General features: G+C 42.8%; 1 protein-coding gene across 1 annotated transcript; it reads left to right on the plus strand.

Annotated features, from left to right (window-relative positions):
• Positions 1-22,511: 22,511 nt before the first annotated feature.
• Positions 22,512-24,665, plus strand: LOC121705579 (ferredoxin-2, mitochondrial-like). Its single transcript, XM_042086623.1, has 5 exons — positions 22,512-22,681; positions 22,828-22,876; positions 23,027-23,133; positions 23,338-23,425; positions 23,774-24,665. The coding sequence occupies exons 1-5, from the start codon at positions 22,516-22,518 to the stop codon at positions 23,928-23,930; spliced, it is 567 nt and encodes a 188-aa protein (XP_041942557.1). The 5' UTR covers positions 22,512-22,515; the 3' UTR covers positions 23,931-24,665.
• The last annotated feature ends 1,935 nt before the right edge of the window (positions 24,666-26,600 follow it).

Below are 26,600 nucleotides of genomic sequence, written 5' to 3' on the forward strand. Positions count from 1 at the left end.
CAGCTCGATTGAGACTTAACCTTAAGTGATGATGCAGTTTGCTCCTCATGAATGGGGCTCTTTCATTTCTGTTTTTTACTGTCTCTGCTGGAGTGACATACAGATTCTGTTTGGTTAGAATGCCACAATACTTTTCCCCAACCCAGAGTTAGTGGCTTACAGTACAGTACAGTAAAATCAACAATGTTCAGTTAAGGGTTGATTCTAACACTATTCTGAGTCAAGTCCCACTCAATTAGTGTTAAAACTTCTCTGACAGTTGTTAAATAGTTAGAGATGTTACTCTCTTCAGATCATAACAGGGCCATTTAACACTTACAGTGAAACTTCAATGTGTTCATGTCAGTACCAATCTATGACTATAGGTCAAAATCACTATAGCTTATCTGTACATTGGTTCTCAGAGGACACAAAGGCCAACTCCTATACTCCCCCTGACAGGCTCTTAGATGGTTATGTTTATATGGTTCAAAGGTCTTGTTTACATATACACGTTAACTAAGGGTTAGGGTGACATGACAATTAGGGAGTAACAGATTCACCCATCCTTCAGGGTAAGCAGGGATCCAGTTTTAAGAGGAAATACTACTCCAGTGAAGGGTAGTATTCCTTCTTAAAACTGCATCCTGCTAAACATGCGTGATACATGGGCTTCAGCTTCACTGACCACAACCCAAAGCCTCAAATGACCAGGGTGCTTTTAGAGTGAGGTTACCCTGCACAAGGGCGAGCAGCCTGGTTCAACTCTTTGGGATTTTACTATTTGCTCTAAAAAATCACGTGGGGAGGACTGTGCACGCTCAGCTGATTCTGCCCTCATCGCAAACCAAAACTATTGTTTTCCTTAGTCTGGCCCTCTGCAACCCATCTGTCTTGAAAGAGCTGAATTTCTAGCTCTGCGCCACATTGTGGATTCTGGGAAGGAGCTTGGTCTGGACCCGTCTAAACCAACTAGACTGCATGTTTTGCTTCCTTTTTGCTTTCTTGTTTTTCTGGTGGCCTGGTGTCTTGTAAGTCCACGTTTTTGATTGAATCACAATATTACTTACATTAGATTACAGTATTTGTATATCAAATAACAATAGCATGTTTATTACATTAAGTATTTATATTAAGTATCTAGGAGACATTTTTCTCAAAAACAGTTTATCCAAAACAGTGAGCAAATTCTCTTTCACTCGTGTACATCCACATCAATGCACTGTGTAACAGCTGGTGCTGGTCATAGGCTTAAAAACGCTCAGAAGTGTAACCTGAAACCCCATGTAGTCAATCTGCCATGGCTGCCACCACCGCTGCCCCCTGGGGTCAGTGCAAGGGGAAGTGAATGAGTCTGACTCCCAGCGCGTCACTGTTGATACTGGCCGACACTGACATCCAGGTTTCATGGCACTAGGCTGCACAATGTTTTCAACACGAGGGAAAGAGAAAGAGAGAGCAAGAGAGTTAAAGGGGGGTGGAGGAGGTGAAGGGAGTGTCAGACATTTGTTGCCAGATTTGCTCGTTGATTTGCTAGTTGGAGTAAACATCTGCCAGCCTGGCATTTAGAAATGTTTTGAAAAACTCCAAATGCAGCCATGCCAATTGCCTCCAAGCTTTGGTTTGGCTTGGCACTGACTACCTCCATCATCAGCCCTGGCGGCCTGTTTGCTCTCAGTCATGTTTCATGTCAGCGTCCTCAGGTGCAGAACATGGACGCCCAGAGACGAACAGCTGAGTGCTCCAGCTGCCGCTTGCTAGGGAGCAGACTCTGTGGAGCTCCGAGCATCGTAACATTGACAGGCTCCAACACATGGACAGCATGGGGAACTCCTGCCTCCTACTGTGTGTGTGTGCGCCACTGTTCTGTGTGCTGGAGCGGCCTAGGGAGCTATGTGAGGCATTTCACTGTAAATTCTAGCCATGACACTGGACAACATATTCTGACCACATGCCTGTCTAGCCTCCCCTGCTTTGAAATCGTATCCCTGGAAAAGAAACCAAGAAGCGCCTTCCTCATGCCCAAACTGAGGAGGAGTTGTTAGCCTCTTGGAGACATACAGCCAAATGTCAGATGCTCTCCAAATTCTACCACACACTAGCTCATGGCAATTCACAACCAGCAGTGTAAAATGGGTATTTGTTTAACAATCTTTGAAAACATTTTCCGCCAAGAGGAATGCAGATTTTGACCTCTGTTTCCAGTTCACTTCCTGTTCCCATGCCTGCCGTCATGCCGACCCATTCCAAGGGAATGTGTCATATTTCCAACATTTTTCTAAAGCCTGTTTGAATATCCTCTCATAAACATGCTATGTCGCGTATTATTAATACTATTTCCTCCCCACATAAAGGCGTCCGCTCAGCTTTTACCAGTCCTCACTGTCTCAGCCTCCATGTTTTATGATGACAACACTTTACAAGTGGTTTTGTAGGGTTTCGTGGAAAATTCCGGCTTTAAAGGGTGGACGGGGCCCTCTGAATGCCCACACAAATGAACAAGCTGTGCCTCATAAACCATTAGGGGCTCTGATGTTGAGCGCACGGCAACTCCAGCTGACAACAGAATGCCCTTTACTGCCAACCTTTCTACTGGACTCAGAGGGCAGCATATGGTTCTTGGTTCTTCTCAATAACAGTGTGAGTTGCATAGATTTTTGTCGGTCTGCTTGTAACAGTATTTCAGTCGGCGCTCTACTGAACAGTAGTACTGAACAGTCATTAGCAAGTCATTAGCAAGTCATTAGCAAGATCAAGTACACCATCAGCAGCATCAAATAACCAACGGCAATTTGGACTGCAGCTACTGTATACATAGGCCTTCCAGTGAATGTTTACATGTGGTTGCAAGTCAGTGAATGAAAAGGTCTCAATAGTTAAGACAACATGAAATGCTTACTGAAATGCTTACTGAAAAAAGGTATAAGCTAAACCTCACTGGGGATTTTCTGGTTTATAAAGATAACTCGTTGCATGTTTTTGGACATATATCAGCAGTTTACGTCTTGGCTTTTAACCATATGTATAAGAATTTTTATTTAAGAAGCAGCGAAATCTGTTGGGTGACCTTTTGCCAAATCATCAGCTTTTGCTCAGCAGTCTGTTTTTTTTTTCTAGCGTTGATTTCTCTATATTTTTTGTCCAATGTCTGGCTCTAATGTCCAGGTTGGACTTGACCCAACAGGACTTCCTGAAACACATGGACATCACTCAAAAGAGTCCCCTATTTCACATGCACTCTGGGTTGAACTCCTTGTCCTGTTGCTGACAAGAGCATCTTTCTTCTACTTGAATCCTATACATTGATGACCCATTTTTCAGTGTCATTGCACTCTGATACTTCCTTTCCCCAAAAAGCTTGTCTTATTCATCAGTAATGTATGCAAGATACAATGTTTGAAAAGCCATCATTATTGTGCTTCCACTTATTCTATTGCATTGAAACAGGGATGAACCAGAGGGTGATGAGCTTGTTAGTCAGAGTACTTGAAACAGTTCCTGGGAATCTTGGCGTGGGAGTCATAATTGTTTTCAGAGCCCCACTCACAACACAAGTTGGTATTCCATTGAAAAAGAGTGAAACCAAATGTGAAACCAAATGCATTTTCTCTAAGTTCAGGCATCCTATCTATGTGGGCTCCTCATTAAGTATTCCTGACACAAGTCAGACAGATAGTAGTCTCATTCACTTTGAGCATCGCTAGCGTGTGAGCGTGAGGAGCCGGCGAGCTAGAATGACACCCCTGTAAATTCTGCTGTGATGTTTGGTGGCTGGGTCATTTAATGGTGAAAGAGTAAGTTAGCAAGGCCCTTCTGCTTGTATTTTCACACCTTCTGTAAGGCTCTTGCTTTTTGTTTTCCCCTTCTTATTCACATATCAGATGATTGACACCTCATTGCAAAACAAGGCTGCAGTTTATTCACAGCTGCCAGCAGACCTGCTCGTATGTTTGTGTGACCCCAGTTTACTGCTGTGGGCAGAGCATCAACATCTTTCATACATTTCCCCCTGTTGACCCTCAATGAAAAAATGGTCTCTGGTTAAGCTGCACTCAAATATCCTTCTATACATCTGTAAGAGATTGATAACAATGACAAATGTTGCTTGTATTCAGAATCTCATTAGTGGAAACTCTGACTCACTTTCTCTTCCTCCCCACACACACACACACACACACACACACACACACACACACACACACACTATGCACAGTTACACGTCTCCTTCTACATGGCTGTGATGAGCCACATGGAATGGCGGTGAGTCACACAAGTGCAGAGAGTGGTCATCGAAATGGCAGAGTGATCCCGGACAATGTGGGCATGACTGCAGAGGGGAGAGTAATGGGACATGGCAGAGCACCTGTGAGCTGAAAAGGCCAAGCCGGCGTAGCGGGAATCAGCCGGGAACACACAGACAAAAGGGCCGTTGTTTTTAGAGCGGCGCGTGTCTTTGTGTCCGTTCTGAAAAGGGCCGGGTTGGGGGCCCACGCCGGAAAGGTGAAATATTTCAACCCCAGGCGTCCAGGCTGAGGCAGACTGCCTCGTGGGGCTCCCGTAGTGGCTTTTCTGCCCGGCTTGCAGGCTGGAAGATTACCCCCTGAAATAAAGGGGATCAATCAGGAATAATGGAGCCTCTGTGTCACTGTGAGCTGCAGCTTTTCAACTGTCCCTCTGCTTTGGTCTGGAGCCCCCATTTCAGAGCTGCAACAGTCCCGCTGGCACAGGAATCTGTCCCCTCCACCGTCCCATGACAGTCTGGGTGGGGAATGTTTCGCTCCTGCCGCAGTTCTGACCACCAGTGCGAATCATGATGATGCAGGCATATGGAAGAAATTATGGTGATGAAGTTAGCTGAAAAGCTTCATCAAAAGTCATCATGAAAATATTTTAGAATGTTGGCTGCTAGAGTTCTAAGCTCTAGTCTCTGAGCTGGTAGCAGAACCATCCTCAGCCTTTTGTTCGGTTAAGTTCAACCTCGGAACTGGTCTTCAAAAAAAGTGCAGCATAATCAAAACAACTGAAGGAAATTAATTGAATGAAGTCAAAATATTTCAATATTATGGTTGACAAATAAAATCTGATTTTATTTTATTTCTTTAACAACAATTACGACATATTATAGTATGATGGAGGATATGTAAACTATGTTATGAAATAAGTAGTTGTAAGAAATCAAACCTTGGATAGTTGCAATCCACAGTGGACCTCACTAGGCTTGACATTGGGAAAAACAAGGGGATCAAATTGGGTTGGCCTGAGGAAAGCCCTGTACTCAAGGAAGTTAATTGTGCATTGTTAGGAGAAAATGTTCTAGAAAATGTGTAAAATTATGTTAAATAAAAACAAACACACGTCTTGTGTGTCTCTCCTGTCATCCTCTCCTGCAGGATTGTCTGAGGTGCTGGAGCTTAACAGAAATCAAACTGATATGACAGAAAAAGGATCTGCACATCTAAATTTGTGTATGCAGGCTTTCGGTCAGAGACCTTTTTGAAGGCATGGTTACTTGATCATATGGGTTGATTGTTATATCTAGTTCTTAAACATACCATGGAAAATGTGCATGTTATATTTTATTGTACACTTTATCATGGGATATGAGGCATGTGTTAGAGGCTAAATGTAGAGCACCATTAAACCATCCCAAGCGCTGCATTAGCTCTAAATATGCAAGAGTGCATCTTCGGCATTGGCCAATGTGGGTAGCAGCAAAAAAAAGTGTTAACCCACAAAGAACAACAAACACAGGCCATGAATGGGTGGGGCAGCATTTTCTTCACACCTCTTGCACGAGAAGGGGCTGCTACAAAGCTTTGTAACCCTACAGCTGTCAGCGTTTAAATTCCATGTAAGCACAATAAAAAGGCAGTCTATATCATGGACAGAAAATAGGTCAGCGTTTCTTGTCACTCACTTTTGCATATTGCAAAATGTGTGACCTTTTATTTGCAAGATGATGTGTTGTGAGGTCTTTAAATAAGCATGCTGGGGAATGAAACAGAACAATGGCACGCAGTTGCCTCTTGATATGATAAGCAATTGGTGGCCTTATCATGGGACGGGCTCCACATCGGCTTAATAAACAGTAGTAATTTCATTGTATTCTGTACAGTGACAATAAAGAATTCTATTCTATTTTATTCTAAAGAATTCTATTCTATTCTAGTTCTCATCAGAGGTGCAGGATGTTGGAGCAGAGCATCAGGTGATCATGCCCTGACCACAATGCACAGGCCCCAGGGTCGCATTATGCTGACTGAGGCATCTCCCCATATCAGCCTGGGCAAGTCTAGAGGTCCCAGATGCTATCTCCTCTGACCCCCAGATGCTAAAGCTAGGCATCGCCATTGTTATCTAGTCTCTCCTTTCCTGCCTGCTATCTGATTTGTGTCCTTGTTTTTTTTATCTGAGTTTGATTGTGCGTTTGATTGTGCTCATTTTGTTTGGGCTTCTTTACATGCAAGGCCATTTCCCTTAGCTCTCCACACGCCAGGGCTGCTTCCCTCTGAGCCCCTTATCCAGTCACAAGGGGAATGTGTGTGTTTTTTTTTATACTGTTTTTTATAATTTATGTTCTTATTTCCCTTTTGGTAATGTATTGCTATTGTTAGGTTGAGTGCAAGATGGATAAACTCATTTAACATGTTGTTATAAAAGACTTGGTTTGTAAGATCGTCAAGCAACAGAGAGTGTTTTCTATAGACTTGAGTTTTCTCAGTGTACGGTCAGACATTTGAAAAGTTTCCTGTGTGGTAAACACATCTCATGCACCACTCACCATGGTATTAATAAAAATATTGGATCGGCAGAATTAGTCAGTGGTGGTGTTAGTGGGAATTGGCATGACATCGTTCATTAGATGACAGTATGAGCCGGGTGTGTCGACCCTGTTTCCATGATTTCATATGCCTGGACACTGACAGACCCATTTAAAGTCTTAATTTTATTTGCCATGTTCATAAATAAAATGTAATTTTATTTGCCATGTTCACCAATGATTTATGCATTTTGTCAGATGCCAAAAATGGCATCATTATCTGATACTAAGAATACTAAGAATTTATATATATTTGTGTATTTGTTTTTTAAAAGTTGCAGTCATTTAGTTGGTAGTCACAGTTTCAGAAAGTAGGCTATACATCTATCTATCTATCTATCTATCTATCTATCTATCTATCTATATATATATATATATATATACACACACAATAGTGTAAACATGCCCTAGAATTTCAGAAGTGTGGTGTGCGGTTTTGTGGTGTTGTCAGCCATCAGGGTGGGTATGAGTTCAGTATGCTCACACACACACACACACACACACACACACACAGAGCCAAACCTCGCATGGCTCACTGTGTGTCTCCTCTTACTTCTCTCTGTTTCTTCATGGCCATGGGAGCTGAAGAGTAGAGCCTGTCATTAAATGAGAAATGGGTCTTGGAAAAAAAATACGCACCACCCACACAGCGTGGCTAAAAGGGGGGAGTTTGGAGTTTGGTGTGTGTGTGTGAGTGTGTAAGTGTGTGTGTGTGTGTGTGTGTGTGTGTGTGTGTGTGTGTGTGTGTGTGTGTGCGTGTGTGTGTGTGTGTGTGTGTGTGTGTGCGCACGCACGCACAAGACATGTTGCAAGAGCATAAAAGGAAATGGATGAATTTTTGCCTCACAGGAAACAATCATTTAACAGACTGGCCCACTCAGTCCCATGGAGAAAAGTGCTGGAGAGCGTTTATCTTCACAGCATTCCCACATCTAGCCTCAGAGTTGCTCCAGAGCAGCAGTGTGCTGGCGAGTGGTTCAGAGCAGAGCCTCAGTGCCCCCAGTGTCCTCTATTAGTCACGCAAGCATGGAATATGCGTGGGTTGTATTTGCTCACTCAGCCCCCTGCATTTAAAACACTTCACAATGATGATGCCATATAGATTGCCATAAAAATAAAGGAAATCCCCATCCCACAAACTTAGCAAACTTTTGACAGTTCTCACATAAGCAGATTTCTTTCCTACAGTGTATAGGCCAGCAGCAACTGGCTCACATCATTATTAAAAGAACCCATGATTTATCACTGTTTCCTTCAAGGCTGTAAACATAACATGCTTTGAGGAGGACATGACCGCCCAATATTCATAATCACTTGTCTTTACAAACTGGAACATGGGAGTGCACAGGTGAGATGATCTCAGTTCAAGTGAAGAAACCTGATTACGGAGAATTTCAGAAGAAAACACTGGCTTGCCTTGCACAAAGCTTCACTTCAGCAAGGATATGTTTGAAACGGTAATATTAACATCTACAGTGATTTTATGCCTGAACTGTAATTGTGGAGTGGTTTTTGGTGAAAGTGTCATTAATGTTCATATGATTATAGTTATCGTTGTAATTTATTCATACTTCAATAGCATTATGTGCTATTGAAGAATGACACACAAAAACAGGAAGAACAGTACTGTTAGACATTATTCATAAAAAGAAAACAAATAAATAAAAATATCATGTGTTCATAAAATGGCAAGAACTAATTTCAGCCAGCAGGCACATGTTGGCTATATTGTCCATGGCCTTGGTTTTCTTCTATGCAGATACAATTGAAATTAACACTCATATTCAATTTGTTACATATAAAATTATGTGTAGTACCTAAACCATTATTTACGTAAAAGGCAGGATTTTGATATAAATGTCTTTAAAATATAACGATTTTCCAGTACACATAAAGGTTTTCCCACAACTATTACTCTGTGACCATGGCATATTATGCATGACGCATACTGACCAATTAGCATCATCCAACTCACAGGTCATCTGTCACTGAGACAAATAGAATGTTAGTTTGGTTTCTTATTGTTTCAACAAAGGGGTATCACTTTGCTTGCAGGTCTAGACACTGAGATATTCTTATCTAAATGGGTAGATAATCCTCCACAGACAACAGAGCTAGTCCTCAGAGCCCATTGTTTCAAGAAGCTTGATAGGGGCATTGATGAGGCCTTCAGACTTCAAAAGCAGATAAATGCTGTGTTGTGTGTGTGTGTGTGTGTGTGTGTGTGTGTGTGTGTGTGTGTGTGTCAGGGTTGTGCACAATTCGAATTGCAATTCTGCTTCTTGTTTGCTATCTCAATTGAAATGCAAGTGAAATTCAAGAGTTGAATCGGAATTTAAGAGCCCGTTTCAATTCAATTCTGGAATTTTGCACAAGCCTGGTGTGTGTGTGTGTGTGTGTGTGTGTGTGTGTGTGTGTGTGTGTGTGTGTGTGTGTGTGTGTGTTGTGTTGTGTTAGAGAGAGAGAGAGAGAGAGAGAGAGAGAGAGAGTGGGCGAGTGGGAGAGTATGCATAGCTGAGAGAGAGGGGAAAAAAAGTCCGCAACACCAGTATATGCTCCCAAGTTATAGTTTAATTACCGTGACGTTTCGGGCCCACTCAAGCCCGTGCGTGTGTGTGTGTGCGTGTGCGTGCGTTTTTTCCTCTTTATAGAGTATGCATAGCTACCTTGGGGAACTTGTGACCACCAACACTTAACGCCTTTGATTGTTACACATTCGGCATGAGGGGCAAGACTTTAGATAACTCTTTTCCTGTTTGCATACAATAGTAAAGGCATAATAGAAAGTCTCCTCTTCCTTGAGGTGAGTCACTGAGACCTAGTCCACACGTACCAAACCGATCTTTTTTTCCTCCTTCCCTGGAATCGTATCAAGAATATTTGCGTCCAAACGGATCCCTCTCAACACGACTCAACACGTTACTTCATACCCCAGGCCTATAGGTGGCACTGTTTCTTTACAGAAATTGACCAAAACTTGCGCTTTACAAACAGACAGAATAGGCTACGACGAAATGGCTAGTGCAAGGAAACCAGAATTGTTTGTGTGGACTGATGGTGAACTGTCAACTGTAGTCAACTGTAAAACTAATAAACTTTATTTTACGGTTTGTGAAGGGTGCAGTCCAGTCCTTTATTTGGCTAACGCAGGTAGGCCTACTAATCACCTTTACTTTCTTTGATTGTAGGATAGTCTGTGATTCACATTAGTTTTGGCTATCACCGCAATTAGGCTACTAAACGCAAGGGTTACCCAAGTTCTAGGCTATTCTGTTGCCACATTTATAATGTTGCTATAAAACCTTCGTTAGTAACAGTCAATACGTTTGCCTGCATCAAATCGTGCATTTGCAATCAGTGTGCTACCATCGGCTTAACGTGAGTTCTAAGCGTCTTTGTATGCTTATATCTGATTTCACTCGACTGTGAATGCATGTATATATGTTGTAAGACGTATGTAAAATAAAAGAATGACACTGGCACTACCCACAAATTAATGTAGCCTAAACTTACACCGCACTTTCCTAATAACTTAAGTTCTCTCGCGTCACTGACAGTAGCTAGAATGCATAAAAAAACATCGGGAAAAACAGTGTTCAGTCCACAAAGTCATAAGCTATCGGCGCTGCGCAGCACCAGTTGTGATATTTATCTTACGGAGTGTAATCGTAGGTAATGTCATGTATGAAAACTAGTATTGTTAGGCAATACTATAAGTCCAGGGCAGCTGAGGTGTGGCGATGTCATCATCAATACGCAAGCAGGATGTGCGGTTTCGCTGTCTAAACGAATTCAAAAGAGCTACGGTTTCAGATTTTTCCACTCTGGGACCAGGTTTCAGAAAAGTGCGGTTTCGGGCAGTGCGTTTACAGGATTCGTTTGGACTCTCGGCCAAGACGAAGCAAAACCTCTGCGTTTAACCTAAAAAGCGTCTCCGTGTGGACAGGCCCTGAATTCAACTTGCGGCTATAAAAAGCTGTTTACATAATTGGCAGAGAGATGTTGAATGCGCTAGCCCTGGACAATGTGTCATTAGACTAATGCATTATTAAAAGCTTGTAAACAGCTAGATTTTACAGCTGTCACCTCTGATACAGAAGGCAAACCACAAAGATGACGACAGTCTTGAGAATTGTGCATTGTTACAGCTATCCTAGAGCTTGAAAGACAAGAACAGCTCTGAGAATAACTTCTGTCAACCTCAAGGACCCCTCACCATATAGTATAACAGACAAAGGAGAGAGACAGAGAGAGACTACGCATTTAAGGGACCGAAAAAGAATTAAAAAAAGAAACAGGGACTTCTGGCCTCGTACCCTTGATGCCCCCTCCCACCCCTCCCCTGGCCGGTCCTCTTATCATGGCTTGTCATCAAACACTCATATCCTCACATTGTCCCCAAGGAAAACCAGCCTCCCAGCTGCAGAGAGAGACCAGCTCCTGCATCCATCCTTTCTTTTCGCTTTCCTCTCAGGGAAAGGGGGGTGGAGGAGGGGAGAGCATGATCAGAAGAGAGAGCTATTTCTCCTACTTGAGTTTGTGATTTTCCTTCCTTCTGCTGCAAAGCTCTTTCTCTCTCTCTCTCTCTCTCTTTCTCTCTGTATGCGTGTTTCCTTGATGTGTCCTTGATGAGCCTTGGAGAGAACTGGAAGTCCCAGTGCATTGCTCCTGCCATTTCCCGTGCTCTCTGTGTGTGGCATGTGTGTGTGTGTGTGTGTGTGTGTGTGTGTGTGTGTGTGTGTGTGTGTGTGTATCACAGCCTATGCCTACTCTTTCCTCAGTTTTGCAGCTGCAGTAGATTACACATGACGTATCCCAGTATACCGGAAACAGTCACAGGTTACAGGCTGAGTAGAGTGCTGGAGGGGGTAGCTGTTAGTCCCGGCGGGGTGCTAGGGCAAGAGAACGTGCTGCACCGCAGTGGGGGACTCAGGGTTTAAGGGCGCGGATGGCTGGGGGAGGCAATCTGTGATTCAGAGCTGTAAGAGGGACCTTTCACCAGTGAGCCAGAGCCGCTACACCCCCTCTCTACACCTCCTCCTGGAGTCTGCCTGGAGAGGTGTGACTCCTTCGTGGGAAATGCAAAAAGCCTGTGGAATTTTATGGGGGAAGTGACTGATTCCAACTCCTTTCACTTTCATGTCGTGGACAGCAATAAAGTTTATATGTATATTTATATGTATATTTGAGTAATGGGGCAGCATATTTCCCATGGCCTGTATCGTAAATCACAGTCTGCTGTCATTACTCAAAGTAACATAGCAATACACCAACCTTTCTTTATTACTGTAGATGGATTTTTATTTCATGTTCATGGTTGTCCATGTTCTTGTTATGTGGGTAGGCTGAACCAGAAATAAGCCATAGAAATCCCCCGATCACAGGTTAGGGTCACCGACCAGGCGTTAGTGTGACCGACAGGAGCAGGACAGGACACGGGTGACTGTGGGGAGAGATACATTCCTGAGGAGTGAGTTATGAGATAGGCATCCTGTCCATCTCTTCCTACCAGCAGTGAGGACAGACAGAGATGCTGCCCCCACCAGACCAGAACCCGACAGTGTCACTGTATGAAAACACATATGCGCTATTGTATCACTCACAACAAACAAGGGTCACAGTACACCTCTTTTGTCTGCCGCTCACTGGGTGGGTCAGTTTATGAGAGGCCATAGAAACGAGACAGAAGGAGGTACCATTCTTACCTGGCTCTACAGTCCCAACAGTCCCAATACTACAGTCCCAATACTTTTTAGATGATTTAAGGTGGCCCCTGTGGTAGCTGACTATAATAGTGATACACCTTTGTAGTAACGCTCAAGTGTGCATGTGAGAGTGTGGTGGTGGTGATGGAGAGGGCCAGGGGCCAGGCCGGCTGGCTCTGAGGGTATCTCAGTGCCCTGGCGAGGACGGCTGACCCTTTGCTTGTCTGGGCTCTTATCAGCTGGCACAGCAGCCCTATTATGATGGCTGTGGCACAGTTGAGATAAAGGGCGACCACAGGAACACCTGCTTTTTGTCTGATGCTACAGACAGACTCTGATAGAGGACCGTGTCAGATTATTAGTCATTTAGTGAGTGGCAAATCATTTATCATTTGACTCATGGCCCTCCCCTTAGGAGGTGCAAACCAAGTGACCAAGGTTGTTAAAGGTAACTTAATTAGGTCGTTAAATGTTAAAGGTAACTTAATTAGGTCGTTATTTCCAGTAACTTAATTACTGGAAATGACTTTGCTCTGCTGTCACATATGGATTGAGAATGTAAGAGGACTCAGTAATCTTTTCATTTAATTTTAGTCAAATGTTATCACCAAAACAGAGCTCACTGATTTACCAAGTTGCAATCAAACACAATGACAAAAGGCAGAGGTGTAAGATAGTGTGATAATGAGCTGTGTGTGTGTGTGTTGGGGTGGGGGTGGTGGTTCACTGTTGGAGCAAACAGACCTGTGTGATAGAATAATCTTGTCAGGAAATGGTAGGATCTGTTTAGTGTGGATTTAAAGGTACATATGACCCTGGAGTAAAAACAATTCAGCCAAACTCCCATGCCAGGGGTCAACCATACAAGGTTTCTTTTTCAATCTAGTGCAACATGACTTATCCTGGATAATGTTAATGACCAAAACAATTGGTCCATTCACTTCATAAGTGTGGAAAAACAGCTGTGCACTGAAAAGAAACTCTCGGCTCTCTGACCTTTTTTGGTTAGAATCCTAACAGTGAGGGTTGTATTTTTGTTGTAATGGACTTGGCACATAGGCAAGTGTTATCATACGAAGCATTCACATCAAGTGCAGTGTAATTACTGTAACGATGCGGATTCGGAACAGTTTTGGCTACGTTTTTCTACTCACATTGAGGAAACACGTCAGACTGCATGAGTTCCCTCAGTCCTGTTCCAGGGGATAACAGGAAAATAAACAAACAGAATGACACTTCAAATCAACCAATCAGGACATGGTCCTCTTACTCGTCGTACGTCATATACAGTCCCAATGTAGATACAGAGGGAGGGGCTTTGGGAGAGTGCTAAAGGGAGTTGTTGATATGCTGTTTTGGTCATGCTTCTGTTTTTCTTTACAGTAATAGTGTATACCACACCCTCCTCAGACTACGGCTGCAGACAGCAGTACCACTTGCCTGAGCACGAGCAGGAGTCCAGTGGCAGCGGAGGACGATGGAGTTTCCAGTTTACAGAGGCCTTGCGTAAATAGAAGTAACAGGCAAGGGGGAACTGAGAGTGGAGGAGGAGGCGGCAGGGGTGTGTGTGTGTGTGTGGGGGGGGGGGGGGGGGGGTTGTGTGTGTGTGTGAGTGTGTGGGTGTAGGTGTGTGCGTGGGTGTTTGTGTGAGTGACTGAGTGAATGACAGGGCCCCCACAGGAATGTGTCGCCAACTCTTGCCTGGGGACGTTGTTAGAGCGCTGACAGGCCAGAAGGACACTTATAGAACATCCGTGGGAAATGCAGACTCAATGACCTCCTCCTGAAAGCACTTCAAATGCACACACACTCACACACACAAACACTTACTCAAACTGTCACCAGCATAAACAAAAGCAAACTTGGTGCACATACCGGTACATGCACACACATTTACAAATACAAATGTAAAAACCCACACATGCTTTCAATTTGTTGCAGACTAGCATGCAATTACGAGTAAAATATGTTTATTCTGTTCTGCATCACAATGGAACATCTGATCTGAAACAAACATAAACAACAAACACATCAACAAATAATTTGGATCGCTGGCAGCTGTTGACAGATTCCTCTGATGGCAACATTGGTAAGGAGAAATACTTTGCCTGTTTAGAGTGACAGGGTAGCAGGTCTTGGAACAGCTTGGACCCTTTGAAGAATTCAAGTAATCAAACAGTGGACCAACACATGGGGGGTAAATTGAGGGGTTGATACACACCCATAGGTTAGTCACTGGCTCGTTGAGTGTTTGAGGGGAAAGCCTTTTCTGACACTCTATGGGCTACGGGAAATCCAGAGTAACGATGCACCCCCCTCGTGGTTGTCCCCCCGTCCCCACACACGCCGACCAGCCACACCCCTCCCCTCCCCTCGCCGTGTGGTAAAAGCGGCCGCCTGCGGTGTGCAGAACAGACCTGCCCTCTTAATGTGCCCCTGTGCCGGGGTGGAGCCCTCCTCCCAAATGATACCCTTGCCTGACTGCCCCCGTCACTAAGGACCCCCCCGGAGGCATCAGTGCCGTCCCCCCAGCACAAGAAGCCACATGGAGCGGCAGCACAGCTGGAGCAGGCCCAAATCTACGCTCTCTAAATGTATGGTGCTGCGGCCCTGTCTGAGCTCCAGAAGTCCATATTGCTGCATGCTCTCTCTTTTCTTTCTCTGGTCGTATGAATGACATTTCTCTTCTGCAGTTGCTGGGTTTGCGCTTGAGACACTGTCGAATGTAAAAAGGCCTGCCTTGGCGAAACCGTGCCAGTTGTTCTTGTGGTTTGTCACACTTTGTTTTGTATTAGCCAGTATACGCTTAGTATATAGTCTTCAATGTGAATTTATTTCATAGAAATTGAGGAATTTTAGTTTCAAAGCTTCAAGAGAGGGTGGCCTTCTCCCTCCAACTCTTCTGTCAGCCATGTGGAGAACAGGAGAGTGAACTTCACTGACCTCCACGCATCATCTACCTCCAGAAGACAAGCTGCTGATGGTCCCCCATCCATCAGGTCTTTTGCAAGTCCTGAAACTCCGGCCCTCACCACACTGAAATCCAAATGTTTGTGTCTCTGGGGCCATTTCTCATTCCTTTCTTTTTGTTCCTCATGGAAACATAGTCCAGGCTGCTGCTCCATGGAAGGTGCTGGCAGTGAAGAACTCACCAGGCTGTTTGTTTTGTGGTGGCTGCATGTCAATGGAGCCTGGACTGTTGAAAAAAACCTTGGATGTGGGTGGACTGCAGGAAATAGACAGAGAGAGAGAGAGAGAGAGAGAGAGAGAGAGAGAAAGAAAGAGAGAGAGAGAGAGCAAAAAAGCAACTTAAAACTTAAAAATCAATCATGTCCGTGGTCCCCTTTGAAATAATGCCTTTGCTCGCTTTAAGTTTTTAAGGCAACACAAGCCCCGTAATTACAGTGCACAAGCTAGTGCTTGACCCTGTAGCTCTGAGGAGAGAATCTCTTTAAATTCACCATCATGCTTTCATTGCCTTCTTTTGTGTGGCAGGGAGAAGCGTATGGGTTTACACGGGTAGAAACTGATGAAACACAGAGGTACTGGGCTGGGCACTTTTGGGAGGGTGCCATGCCCTGCCATAGAGCCCAGATGTGTGTGTGTGTGTGTGTGTGTGTGTGTGTGTGGGGGGGGGGGGGGGGGTCAGTCAACCCTGCCTTGTGGCCTGAGGTAATAGTCAGGTGGTGAAGGCTATTCATTTCGATCCACTACTTATAAAAGCGCACACAAACAAAAGCTACACACACACAGGCACACACACAGACACAACACAGACACACATACACATGAAGGTCACAGTGAATTATGACAGACAGCGTCATCAGTCCCAGAGGAATCCTGAAATGTCTCTGTTTATAGTAGTGGGGTGGCTCATTTGTTTTTACTTCCACAAACATAGACAGACAAAGACACAAAAAAGCTGAGTTGAATAATGACAATCAATGGTCAAATTCCCAGAAGAGCATAGTATTTATAGCATTGGGTTTCCTCAGTTGTGTGTATACTGATAAAAAGATGCATTCCTAACTCACTCAGACATGTATGATGGTGTGGGAAAGAGGCCAAATTTGTGGTCTGTTAGTCCTCCAAACCTTTGTGCCATGTAATGTTTTTCTCTATGATTCAGTGTCACCACAATTTCCTTTATGCTATTCTTTGGCTATTCAGCATTTGTAACTTTGGGTTCTCATTCATGTATTTGAGAGAAATGAAATGAAACTAGAAATGCAATTCCGAGGAATTACACGAGGGGATGCAATCTGCTGGTTAGGGTGTTGGTGGGGCTGTTGACCTTGTGATACCTGCAAAGGTGCTTTTGGAGTAACCAAATTTGAATCTTGTGTGACATGGCATTCTTGAGATATAACACTCAAAGTGTTTTTGACCTTGACATTTGACCTTCAACCTCCAACATCAACTCACTTCATCTTTGAGTCCATAAAAACACTCGTATCAAATTTGAAGCATGTACGTCAAGCCGTTCTGGAGATATAATGCTGAATGCATGAGATATGGCTGGGACTTTTATTTTGACACACAGGAAACACTTTAACAGGATGTGTAGTTCAGGTAGAGCTAGATTGTATGCTTAGAGGCTGAGACAGTTGAATTCCTCACAGGTGACACCTGTGCCAGTGTTCTGATTAGCCTGGGAACTGCTCTGAGAACTACTTAACGAGCGCAGCTGGCTCTATTATGACATCACAGCCCCCATTCAAGTCTATGGGGGAAAAATACACTTTTAATTACAAATATCTCAAAAAGTATAAACTTCTCAAAAATGAAAAACGGATAGGACGGTAAAGCCGTGGAAGATCTACGGAACGGTGTTTGAACCAAATTTGCACGTTAAGTGGTTTGGGCTGAATAGCGCGCACAAAAAGGTAAAAAGAAAAATAATAATAATAAGAAGAAGTTTTCGGATTTCAATAGAGGGGATGCATCCCCTCTAACAATAAAACAACCCCACGTACTTTTATCATAGCACACACATACACACACTATGAAATATACATATACTATGAAATATACATTTTCAAGTTTGTTTCATTCATGTGAAAAAATCTCTCAGAAACTCTATTTGAGTTATTGAATTTCTATTTTGCACAAATATTTCACACATTTTATGACATTAAAGAGTAATAGGTGAGATTTAAGAGCTGGAGAATGGAAGAGAAAGAATTAGCTGTTTCCAGCACGACAGACGGACCACCAGCTTAGAAGTTTAATTGTATCCTGATACATGCCTTGTATATTCAGTAATGCTAGTCAGACTGGTTTATTATAGGAAGTCATATGAAAAAGATACAGTATGCAAAATTGTAAATTGAACATTGAATATTTTAAAAACATGAACATGTTGTGAGAGACGGCTGAGCATAAAAGTGATTTGCTCTCTTTTTTATGCATATGGCTGAGACTTTCCACTTGCTCCAAAACATCTGTGTGCAAGTGCTTGAGTGTGTATGTGTGTGTGTGTGTGTGTGTGTGTGTGTGTGTGTGTGTGTGTGTGTGTGTGTGTGTGTGTGTGCAAATACACATGAATTACACTTTGCTTTTGTGCCCAGAGGCCCAAGTCTCTTGCATGCTCCTGGCTGTCCTATAGGGATTTGGTGAAACGCTCCACAAATCTCCCACCAGGCCAAATCACTCGGCACATGTTTAACAGCACAATGAAGACATTGAGCCCCCATGCACATCCCCAAACCCCTGGGTGCCTATAAATCTACCCGCCCCCCCCCCCCCCCCCCCCCCCACTCATCCCCCAACTGTACTTTATACACAGCTGATTCCCTGGCAACTCCTCTAAGAAGCCCGTCTGGCCAGTTAGAAGACAAACCCTACTCATATAAATGTTGATGGTTTTAGGTCATCTCGGTGTACCTGTGGTTGGTGGAGGATGACTTCCACATCCTCCCGGGTCATTTTTTTTCGCTGAATGAATTTCCCTGTAAGCCACAGATCATGAGTTGGCTCCTTTGTACAGAACATGATGCATCCATATGTGAGCACTTGTGAATCTTTCTGTTTGAAATGTACCCCAGGTCTGGATTCAGACTGCTGCGTGTAGTTTGGAAACAGGCCACTCATGTTTTGCAGAGCAATATGTGTCTATTTTCAGGGCTATTACTTTAGCTAGAACTGACAATATGAAGGCAACTGCTGAGGTGTATTAAGAAGAAATGGCAAAGAAATATTGTATGATTTGGGGGGCGCTGTAGTCTATTGGGCCATACCATGTCCGGGTCCAAGTGCCCACGGGGACCCAGGTTTGAATCCGACCTGCGGGTCATATGCCAATCCCACCCCATCTCTCTCTCTCTCCCACTCACTTCCTGTCTATCTTCACTGTCCTGTCCGAATAAAGGCAAAAAGAAAAAAAAATATTGTATTGTTTATATAAGTAACGTTCCAGATCCAGCCAAGTTTGTGTTGCAAACTTAAATCACGGCACCAGACCATTTTTCAATATTTATGCCTGTGAAATCGTAAACATGATACGTGACACTGACCGATTTTCCAGTCAAAATGGAAAATCAAAATACGTCTGGGGGACTGGCCAGACAGTCTCACTGCGGGAAGTTGGCAGTCAATTTCAAAGAGTGTTGGGCGATAAGGGATCTTGTCTTTCATCATTGTGCTTTACTTGGCCCACTGCAAGCAGAGGTTGGAGCAGCCACCATGACACAGCACATTGGCTGCAACTGGAGCCTCGGGGATATGAATTGAAGATGATTAAGGCTGTTGGGTTGCCTGTTTTCCCATGTACTTCATAAGACCCACATACTCCAAAACACCCACGTACTCAGCAGCGTCACCTCTAAATCTGTTTCCAATTAGCTGGTTGCAGAAAAGGAAAGAGGCAGGGCCTGCCCCTATGATGAGAAATCAGGGGGCACGGCATGGTGCTGTTTAAAAAAAAATACGGTAAAAAACTTTGTAAACAAAACAGAGTTGGTCGGCCATGAAAGAAAGAGGCCTTTCATGTTCTAACTTGTCCAGGGCATCTGGTTTACTCTGTAGTTGAACCGTATCATGGGTGTGTGCACAAAATGGGTATAAATCAAAGGTAATGTCACACAGTTCTCTAGTCACGTAAAGCCATTCCATTGAATTCTGCTGTCTCTTGTACTATATGCCTTTTGTAAGACCAAGAACAGCCGCAACTCAAGTGATTCCAGGGAGATTGTGCTTTGAAACATCACGCTAACAAATGTTAACATGAGTTCCGTTCACATGGCAAGTTCACCTGCTAGAAATCTAGAACACCAGCAAATGTCGGAACAAGAGATGTAGAGCATGACAGTTGTCTACACAGCTTTACGTCTTCTTAAAGGGTTGCATGGATGATGAAGGGCAGGACAGCAGTTGGTTGGGATAGGGTGTGAGAGAGAGAGAGAAAGAGTGTGTGTGTGTGTGTGTGTATGCAGGGGTGTAGTGGTAAAATAAGAGGTGGGTAAACTAGGTGGATTGCGCCATGCAGTATCGGATTTTTAAAAAAGGGATTCAGAACATGTTTGATGATGGTGGAGGTCATTGTCCAATGTTGATAACAATACCAGTGGTACAACAGTAAATGGGTCCTAGAGTGTTGATTGTAAATGTGGATAATACAGTTTGATTTTTTAATGTGAAAAGTTGCAATTGGTGAATAAACTCTTTTTATAGGTGGATAAACTCTAATAACAGGTAGATAAACTTTATTTCTGAAATTTCAGAGGTGGATAAACTGCATTTACTTGAGTTTAGCCTGTGTGTGTGTGTGTTTGTGTGTGTGTGTGTGTTTGATACAGAGAGAGAGAGAGCAGCACACACTGCACGTCATGCTGCTATGTTGCCAAAGAGATAAGGCCTGACTGTCTCATCCAAAATCGCTAACCATGTGACAAGAGGTTAAGCAGGCATGAAAAAGGCTGAACCACTTCAGTCACCCTTCATTACAATCACACACACACACACAGACGTCCAACAAACCATGTATAAGTCTGCTTAACAAATCAGTGGACATTTTACACTGCTGGGAAAGTGTACCATAGAGGTAAACCAGGAAGAACACATCAAATTGGGCGATTCATTATAGAGTCTAGACATCATTTCAGCAGCGACTGTGAGTGTTGAAGTGCTTTGGAGAGAGATCAGCTGTGGTCCATTGACATGTCTGCTATATTTACATAGAATGAAATCATCAAAATACACTTCTCATATGCACATGCTCTGTCAGTGAGTTTCCAACTCAGGGAATATTCAATAAATTATATTATAAATATTTCACCATGAACCTAAGTCATTTCAAGGTCAGAGATGTCCTTCTTAAGAGCAAGCAAATCTGCTGTGTAGGGTTTAAAACCTCTTTCCCACAAAATAGAAACTGGATAAATTAGTGTCATAAGACTAAATAAGACTTTCCAAACAAGGGCATCCTTTTATGTCAATTAATTAGCATTTTCACACCATCACCATTGAATTTAACGTTAACAAGCTTAACAAGCTTAAAACTTTTGACAAACTTGCTTTTGACATATATATATATAATATATTACTTAGTGAGACATCATATTTGACGCATGACGATAATAAGGGCACATGTCACCTGAATACTGTATGCGTCCTGTACACAGTTTTCTGTACAAAACCTGAGTAAGCGTAACAGGGCAGCAGACCTGCCTCTCAGGAATGTGCCGAGCTCCAATCAGGCACTGGGAATGTCACGGAGTGGAATGCAGGACAGAGGTGCACTTGTCAGGAGGGAGCAGAGTGGGGAATGTGCCGGCAGGCAGTCACAGCTGAGGACCGGGAGCAGGAGCAGGAGCAGGAGCAGGAGCAGTTGTCCAGTCCTGGTGGGCTGTTGGAGATCCCGGTGTTCCTGGGTGGGTGGGAACAGCAAGGCCTCAGTGCCCCTGGAGTAGCATGCACATGGCTAAAAAGTGACCCAGAGGTCACAACCCCATTCAGAGCATCAGAATGTTCAGATCTCAGCGTCTTCCACACAAAAAGAGGATTACAGTTTGGGTTTCACATGAAATAACATCAAACCTGTAGTGCTATTCAAACCACATAAGTTGAGTAGCTTGTAGTTTTAAAATAGTCCCAGAATTAATCCTTCAGTGCAGTGAGTAATCTTACCCTTCTTGGAGTATGCAAGATTATTCAGGGCAGTGGTAAAAGATGAACACCTAACAAGAGTGCTGAGATGTTTCTCTCCATTGCTTCTTGGGTATGATTAAGAACAAGCATTTTTGTGCTAAACTGTTCCGTAAAAGTGTGGAAGACATGTCCATACTTGCAAACTTTGTACACTAACGGGGACAGCTTTAGAAAATAATTCCACCACTTTTTATATGAAGTTACTAGTAATTTGGCATTTACTATGTTTTATTGAGAAAGAAACACTATAGATTGACAATTTTATTTGATAAAAAGATACAAGTTAACGCCCGCCTGGAGGCCAATGCATAACGGTAGCCTAATTTATACCATTAAGCCGAGAGACATACGTGAATGAACGCTCATGGGTCAAAATGTTTCACCTGGGAGAACAGAGCTATACGGGATTCAATGGATGAGCTCTCCTAAAATTGCTTTAGGCCCACCTACACGGAGCATGGGATCACTCCATTTAAGCGCGGTAAGCTCTTACTAAAGTATGGAATGCAAACTGAATATTTTTTTACCAACCCAAAGTGTAATGTAAAGAAAATATTGGCCTTCCTTTTTCGCTAGCACAGAACGCAGTTCTGACGGCACCACTACATTTTATATAGTAGTATAGCCCCATCTACTGTTAGATAAAGGTAGGCCTGCTGGATAAAACTCGACAGCTTTATGTGTACACACTTGTCCCTTTTCATTAAGTATTAGGCTACTTGCGACTGCGAAGTTGGATTTGGATATTCCAACATGGCATAGTAAGAGCATAACCGGGTGTTGTATTTTTTCCCCATCAGACTTTTCTCTTAATTGCCGGTGTAGGCCTACTCTGATTGGGTCAATTCTAACAGGTGATCAGTCATGGCGCTGAACACAGTGACAGGATATAATATTGTGTCGATGTTAAGATGTAGGTTTAAATATGGTATCTTCGTGCCGAGGATCAATAATGTCTATGTTACATCATCCCAGCGGACCAGAAGTGAAGCGTTCCATGTAACAAAAAGAGGACTGGCAACATCAGAATGTAAGTGAAATGGTTCGTGCCTTCAGGCTGTTTATGGAATTTTTTGGCTGATTGCTTCGTCTTAAGTGTTGAACCTAAAGGGCAGCCTAGTTTGACATCTCGTGGAGATGTATTTTAATTATAGCCAAACTCCTTTCCAAACACAGTGCTGCGTCAAGAAGCGCAGAATGTCGGTTCCCAAGATTCTGATGATGTGTAAGTTATAATTCATTACAACTAACCTTAATAATTAACTACCTTAGTATTATATTATTGTTACATTAAAACTAAACTACTGTAAGTTCCACAACACATATATTTTTAAATGCTTTAATACTTTGTTGTTAACTGACATTTCATCTGTAGAGTTGACGTCGTATATATTGACCGGTCAGGGCAAAGAGTTCCCGTGAAGGCTAAAATCGGAGACAATGCGCTCTACCTTGCACATAAACACGGCATCGAGCTCGAAGGTGAGCATGTTGCATGCAAGCAATGTTCTACACACTAACCCTGGGTAGTGTGAGTTTCTGAGTTGTTGCGCATGTCCTAAAAACAATCTGCGCACAAATAGGCTACGACAAAGCACCGCTGCTAGCGTTATTGCCCGTCCAACATCTGCTTTAATCCTGATCATGGGACACCTGTAAATCCCTTTGTGTGCCTCTATTTCCCAGGTGCATGTGAGGCGTCACTTGCTTGTTCCACTTGCCATGTGTATGTAAGCAAAGGCCACTTTGAGAAGCTACCAACGCCAGACGAAAGGTGAGTCTGCCTGCCTGCGGAATTAACAGCCAGGCGCAGGGATTAAACTAGGTTAAATCTGGTGCCCTATTAAGACTGCATTTAAAATGTTATCTAGAAATTAAGGTTAAAGTGGTATTTTTTTTCCAAAAATCTGTACAGTATTCACATGTCTAAGACATGGTGTCATTGTTTTTAGTATAACTTTAATACAGTTTGAAATAAATAGTGAAAACTTGCTTTACTTGCTAATACATTTAATAGTTCACTATATTGGTCATGGTCATGCCTGTTTTACTTGAATTATTGGATTATTCTTTGGGCATGCCTGTTTTACTTGAATTATTGGATTATTCTTTGGGCACATAGGGAGGATGATATGCTGGACATGGCTCCGATGCTTCAGGAGAACTCTCGTCTGGGCTGCCAGGTTGTCTTCACACCGGAGCTGGATGGCATTGAGCTCACTTTACCCAAGGTCACTCGCAACTTCTATGTAGATGGTCATGTCCCCACCCCTCACTAAGGGCAGCACACCACAGGTAGCAGATATGAGGGAGTAACAGGAATGTTGAATTCATATCCAGAGTCCAGTCCAATCTTAAATCATCTTTAGATGCGTTGCTAAAATAAAACCCAGATCATTTACTGAACGCAACAAAAAATCAACAAAAAACAGCAAGTAAGCAGAGAAGGCTATTGTTGGCCTTCTTATGATCGCACCCCGTTATATGAATAATCACAAATATTTAAATGCTGGTCAGTGTTATCTTAGGTACACTGTTGCCTGGGATTGGAACTGTAGCCTAAATCTGGCCCATACAATCAATAGCTTTTTAACATTCGAGCGAGTTAAACTTGAACGTTACCTGCCATCTCTTGAAAGTGGTACGATTACCACACCCTTGTGCAGTCAATATTTCCATCAATATTCATGCACACAAAGACTGTTTTGTAACTGAGTTCCATGGATTCCCCCTGTCCAGTGTCCAATAGCTGCTCTGTTGACGTATGAACCAGAACAGGCCATGTTTTGGGCTTGATGTGGGCTTCGTGTGAATAAAAATGATTTTGTATTAAGCGACACATGAGAAACCTAATGTAACAGTGTGTAGGTGCATTTTTAAATTGTAAAGAGTGAAAAACTAGGCTTAACATTCTTCCTATTTATTGGAAACCTTTTGGTGCCCCCTCTGACACTTGATGTGCATGGTCGGAGCAGTAAAGAGAATCCTGTGAAATAAAAGACTGTTGGATTTTGTGATAGTTTACCTTACTTTACTTTACTTTACTTTTTCTAACATCACTAAGCCATTAATCTATTTGCATGTCATTGTAAACACCTGTTAGAAGGATCTTTGGGCAGGTATTTATCTTAAATGGTTTATTCAACATCATATTCCACTATAATAAATAGACAATAACAATCCTTTTAATCCAGTCTGGCAAAGAGGCCATTGACACCCATTTCCAATGTTCCAAAAACCCAGGCACCAATCACAATCACTAATCCAGCATGGGGCAGGCTTGATATGATGACAGATATAGCAGTGCATTCAAAACAACCAATGGCTGCGCTGATCGCGACAGGGTTAAACAGATAATGGACTTGCATTTTCTTTGGAATTGATTAAACAACTGCATGTAAGACCTTTGTTTACAGGAAAGATTGGATTGTTGCACTTGCTGCACAAACAATTTGGTAAGAGTTTGATACACCAATTTAAAGGAGAAATATGGCCGATTTTTACATGGATCTTGATCGCTAGACGTTGCAGAGTACTGTCGATAGGGAAAAAAATGATAAAAATCAGTGCTATTGAACTGGAGTAGGACTCTTTTCATGTTGCACAGAACTTTTAATAACATTTTGAGTCTGTTTCAAAAAGTCATGTTTAGTTGATGCCCCAGACCTAGCATTGTAGTTTACTAGGAGCACTGGCCAGAGCCGCAGTTTGGTAGCACCGATTTTGGTCGTTTTTTCCCCTATCGACAGTACTCAGCGATGTCTAGCAATCAAGATCCATGTAAATACTGGCCAGATTTCTCCTTCAAGTTTAATTTCACTGCTAGTTACGCCCCTGGAAGTCGTAAGTCAATGAAGGCTTTCTAGACAAACTCTCAATCTCAATTGAGATGCGGTCTGGTGTCAACGAGGCTAGTTAGTTGGGTGAACAGACTAAAATTGGAAATGTTAGAAAATGCTGTCAATAACATTGAAAAGCACTCTGTGTTTGCTTTTAAATGAAAGTTTCTCCTCCCTGCATCAAAACTACTTCTTAATTCACAAATTAATTTCTCTATTCACAGTTAAAAACAATTCAACATCTGTGTTTCGTATCACATGCATTGCTATCAACAGCATGAACAATTTCCCCAGAAACTATACTAACTCCGTATTTAAATACCTGAAATTCCCTGCGCAAATGTCCCAGCCCGATATGCTGTGACGTATGTGGGTCTTTTCTTCATGCATGGTATTTAGAGGTGAGGAGTGTTTTTGTAAACCACTTTTACTGTTACACCACTCTACCTTGGTCCATACCTTCACTTCTAACTCCAGTATGGTTGCCATCTCCAGTTGTGATTGTAGCTGAAGGCTGCCCTCTTGTGGCCACTCATGGTAAAGTATATCAGACTGAATAAATGAGATGAAGGCAAGCTCTCACCAGGTGATGACCAACCTGCACCAAATATATGTGCTGCTGATTTCACAGGGAAAAAATTGCAATTATATAAATTGTAGAATGCTGAACAATCCTGTCGAAGATCCTGCCTGTCTGTCTTGTTACACACACATATTCATGTTAATGTATTTCTGTAACTATTGTATTGTATAATTTAGGACATTTCTAGTAAAATAAACAAACACAGCATGATTTCTTTGTGAAGTATGTTGAGATTGTTTATATAATTGAGATAAATATCACCTTTGCACAAAGATGGTGAATGAGGAAGCAGTGAATGTAGAGACACCATTACTTAGTTGTTTTGTGAACTGAGGTTTTCTTGTAGGAGTAAGGACCGCTCAATAGTTATTCAGGATTCTTTTAGGCATGCACCACAAGATGGCATAAGTGAAAGGAGATTTTTCATCTCGGAGCAGAAGCACATTTCTTAAAGTTCAAGGGAACTGTAGCCTGGGTGGTCAGTGTGGTCCAGGGCTGTTTACAGTGTCTGCAGTCAGAAATTATGT

This window comes from Alosa sapidissima, chromosome 3 (genome assembly GCF_018492685.1).
Source record: "Alosa sapidissima isolate fAloSap1 chromosome 3, fAloSap1.pri, whole genome shotgun sequence".
NCBI lineage: Eukaryota > Metazoa > Chordata > Actinopteri > Clupeiformes > Clupeidae > Alosa > Alosa sapidissima.

What these genes read in the sequence shown, in the direction of transcription:
- LOC121705579 (XM_042086623.1), top strand. Translation starts at nt 22,516, where the DNA reads ATGGCGCTGAACACAGTGACAGGATATAATATTGTGTCGATGTTAAGA. An exon ending in TCCCAAGATTCTGATGATGT is followed by an intron (nt 22,877 to 23,026) that starts GTAAGTTATAAT and finishes TTTCATCTGTAG; the next exon opens with AGTTGACGTCGTATATATTG. An exon ending in CTACCAACGCCAGACGAAAG is followed by an intron (nt 23,426 to 23,773) that starts GTGAGTCTGCCT and finishes TTGGGCACATAG; the next exon opens with GGAGGATGATATGCTGGACA.